Below are 4328 nucleotides of genomic sequence, written 5' to 3' on the forward strand. Positions count from 1 at the left end.
AAAATTTTTGTCAATTCTTGCTTCATGATCTGAATTCAAATATATCCGAGAATCATAACTTGTTTGAAGGAGAGAGAGTTTTTTCAATTTTTCTTTTTGAAGAGAAAATGCTTCGGTGCTAATTGGAGTACTTTAGACCTCCATAGTCATTACTCTATATTAATGAGGGTTCCCTTTGTCTACAGCACCTGGCGCCTAGGGTTGCTGGGGAAATCACTCGACTGCTTGCTCTCTTTCAGACCATTGTTAACCCCATTCTTTGTCTCCCAAAAGTACGGGCTGGTTAGTAGATACTTTCCAGAACTCTAAAAAGTTGGTGTTTGAACCGGATACCCTCATCTTTCACTGTTTCACAAACCTCCTCGTCGATACACCGAGTTCTTCATCACTGTGGTCTTTTCCGGTATCAGCCAGCATCTGTACATACTTCACAAGAACCATTCTTTGCAAGACTTTCATCGAAACAAGAATGTACCCCCTCACTATTCTCTTTTCCCTCCTCCTCCACCTCGCCTGCTACGGAAACGCCCAATCTCTCGTCTCGGACCGCTTCTGTCCCTGGTGCTACTGGACGGTCCCGGACAGCATGGCCGGTCTTCCAGAGTTCAGATTCGACTCGTTCTGCCACGCCTTCGTTCACCAGCCCATTTCCGACCGCCCTGGACTACCTTCACCGCAAAAGCCGATCCACGTCGCCATCATGAACAACAACTTCACCGAGCTTCTCTCCTACAGCCGGATGGGCTACGGCATGTCGGTGGACTTGCCGACGAGGCCGACGAGGTGCGCCCCGGGGGTGGCGACTTTCCACATGAGCGGGAGGGAGGACCAGCAAGGGGGGGATGGATCATTGAGGCCGTGAGTCTTTTTCTATCTTTTTTTTTCTTGGCCTTCTCCAGGGCTTCTATCTTATGTTCAACTTGGCGGACATGTCACGATTGGAGCGGATGGAGATCAAGATTCTAAGTTGCAAAAGGAGATGCTAATGGCCAAAACTGAAACATATGTAGTCCAACTTTCAGCTACTCTGTCCGTTCTGACGAAAACTATACTCCTCCCCAGTTGTTCGCGGATAAGTTTCCAAATGGATGGGCGGCTTATGCAGGGGCCAAGGGCGTGGCGCCCGGCGGGGAGTGGGTGGTGTATAGGAAGAAGTTCAACTGTTGTGTAAATACGCGGGATATCATTGGCGGGACTGACTTTCCGTGATCGTGGTTCGGAAGAAAGGCTGTATTCTACCGTGCGATGGTGTTATGGGTGGGGGTTGGGGAGGTCAGAAGTGGAATTGATTTAGAACAACAACACAACTCGATCGTGTGTGCTATTATAGAGCAAACAACCTCTGATTTCGAGCTCTACTGTGCGTTGGTAATCACATCGTGTGAGTGAAGTTGTAACGGGGCTTTGTTGTTCAGTGGATATCGGGGACAAAAGACTGCCTTTCTTGTCAGGACGCTGGTGCGGGAGGGGGGTTGAGAATCTTTGTATGCGTCACAATCGTCAAAGAAACATGCCGACAATGCGTACCACAAGGTTAATTTAGTTGTATCAATCTACTGGAAATCAGAGGGAAACAGAAAATACAAACCATCAATGCCCCCGCCCGCGGAGCCCTGGTGGACTTACAAACAGCCTGTATGTGTTCACCGTTTCACTTTCTTCATCCAGGATTTCAGCGAGTTGAACCAACTTCATTCGTTCCTTCCCAACTTATCCATTTCTCACAGCCATAATGTTGGCATCGCTCCTTCCCGTCTTCTTCATCTTTATCTCCACCGGCTACTACCCCGCCCAGGCCTCCCCAGCACCCAATATTCTCCCCGGTCCAGGCGGTGCCTCCTCCAAGTCCATTACTCCGGGCACAGGCAACTCTCAGGCCAACAATGACTCTCAGATCCTGAACATCCGGGCAGACGCCAACTGGATTGACTGGTCCTCCATCGGCGAGCGCTTTTGCCCCTGGTGCGAAGCCGGCGTCGACTCCAATGACGGCGCCAGCCCGGAAGACAAGGTGTGTAGGGTAGTCGTGCACCAGCCGATGGCCGCGGGCAGTCCGCCGAACACTCAGTTTGCTCACATCGCTATCCTCAACGCCCGGTACACGGAGCTGCTGTCGTACAAGCGCATGGGGTGGAATCAGCAGGAAAATCTTTGGACGTCGGTGGGAGCGGGCTCTGAGGGTGCGATCGCCACGGTGTTTACTGGTCAAGAGGGTGTCAGGCTGCCGTAAGTTCTTCTTTCTATCCCTTTAAATGCTGCAGAGTTGCTGTGGGGTATGATGGGAATTTCCAGCCGTGCGGTAAAGATGTCTTGTGAAGGAAATATAAGGCTCTCCTTGAAAATTTGCTGACTTGGGACGGATGATGTTCGTGTTCAGACCAAAGATTCTCTGGCAGAGAGATGGGAAACTCTCGGTGACCATTCTCCCACTGTACCCGGGCACGGAGGGGTCAGCGTGGAAAGTTGTGCAAAATGTTGCACCGAATCATAACTACCTCATTTTTCATACTTGGTTCTTCTGTGGGAAGTAAGTAGCTTCTATGGTAGCTATGTAAGTGTAATACAAGGCTTGGTGCCTGGGTTTGGATGGATTAGATGTCAGTCTTCCTTTGGTATGCAAGGGGCAGATGGAATTTAAAGTGTCATCAAACATCATGTAATAGTTCCACCATAGGAACTAAGGGTCAAAGGTAATTTTCGAGACTCAGGAGCTGGAGGATCACTGTGAGTGTGTGACACAATGAACGAGATGCACTTGGTGATTGTTTATATTTGTGGATTCGGCAATGCACAAGATAGGGGTAGCCAACTTAACATTCCCACACTCAAACACCTATACAGTCTTGGCAAGCGGTGCGTGCGTGTATATACATATATACCGTATTTGATAAATCTGGCCATTTGACATCGCTTTACACGATTCAATTCGATTATTTAATATTGAAATCTACCTAAAACTGGTGTAAAAAGTCAATATTTTAATGCTCTAGATTGTATAATTGTCTATTTTAATATTTATGTTGTTTTTTGAATTGTTGTCGATATAGTACGCTACCCCAATACCCGTTAGAAGGTATTAATAATAATAATAATAATAAATAATGAGTATTCTAATAACGTTATTGAGATTGTTAGTATAAGTATATAGAGTGTGTAGAAATATAAGCGTACTTTGGCGGATATTAGTAAGGTATTTATACTATTGCGAACCCCTTAGAATATTAGAAAACTTCCTATATAAGCGTTTGAGATATAGTGTATACTATATTACTTTTTATACTTTATTAATTGTAATTAATATTGTAAAGGAAGTTATAAACTTTCTTATATTAAAACCCGATTTATACTTTGACAAAATCTATACCTTTCTAGCTAATAAGTATAATGTATATATTTTAACCGAAATCGTACGGTAGTATCTTCGATAGGAGAAGTAAAAAAAAAAGCAATTCTATATAAAGGTATTATAATAATCCCCTATACTAGTAGCCGAATGGATATTAAAAATTTCTTTATTTATTATAAAAATATTTGTATTCTATAACGAGTTTAGTATAAATCAAAGGGACGGCGCTTATTATATTAGTTAAGTATTTTGTAGCGCTATTATAATAGTATTAAATAAGTTTATCTGTAGTACGTAGTATTACTACCTCCCAGCTATTATAGTAGATAGGTTATTCAATATACTAGTATTTAGAAGTGTAATAAATTTAGCCGGGGTTTAGGATTGGATAGTAAAATATTTACTCCCTAAAATAAATCTATTTCCTAGCTATAATAGTATTTTAGTAATAAATAACGTTAATTAGCACCCCTATACCAAATTCTAGTACGCGTACAATTAGAAGGGGGTTTCATTATAATATTTACTACTATACTCTCCCGAATTTAATTTTATTAAAGTATACTTTAGTAATTTTAAGTAGTAATTTAAAAGGGTATATTGTAACGAGGGTAGTAATAAGATATTAAACGACGACTTTATTATATTTTTTAAATGATTAGCGTAGAACGTAGAGTATAGAATATAATAGATCCGTAATTATTTTAAAAATATAAAATTAATAATAGATCGAATTAATAATATAAATAAAAATTATAGGGAATTGTATATTAACGAGCTAGTCGAATATAAAGAGACGGGTATTATATTAGGGCGGCGGTAAAGGGTGTAGAAGGGAGAGATAGATTTATATGTATTAAATTGAGTTATATACTAGAAATACTAAAAATACTAGAGGTACTAAAAGTACTAAAAGTATTAGAAGTACTAGAAATTGTATTTATTTATATAATAATACTAAAATATTAGAAACCCCCCTCTT

General features: G+C 41.5%; 1 protein-coding gene across 1 annotated transcript; it reads left to right on the forward strand.

Moving 5' to 3' along the window:
- Positions 1–469: 469 nt before the first annotated feature.
- On the forward strand, positions 470–2531 carry NEUTE1DRAFT_47328 (uncharacterized protein; the record flags this gene model as incomplete). The annotated part of the gene is made up of 5 exons (XM_009854473.1): positions 470–858; positions 1011–1076; positions 1544–1635; positions 1728–2226; positions 2378–2531. 5 exons carry the CDS (start codon positions 470–472, stop codon positions 2529–2531), a joined length of 1200 nt encoding a protein of 399 aa, XP_009852775.1.
- Positions 2532–4328: the final 1797 nt, after the last annotated feature.

Source organism: Neurospora tetrasperma (genome assembly GCF_000213175.1).
Source record: "Neurospora tetrasperma FGSC 2508 unplaced genomic scaffold NEUTE1scaffold_5, whole genome shotgun sequence".
Classification (NCBI taxonomy): Eukaryota; Fungi; Ascomycota; class Sordariomycetes; order Sordariales; family Sordariaceae; genus Neurospora; species Neurospora tetrasperma.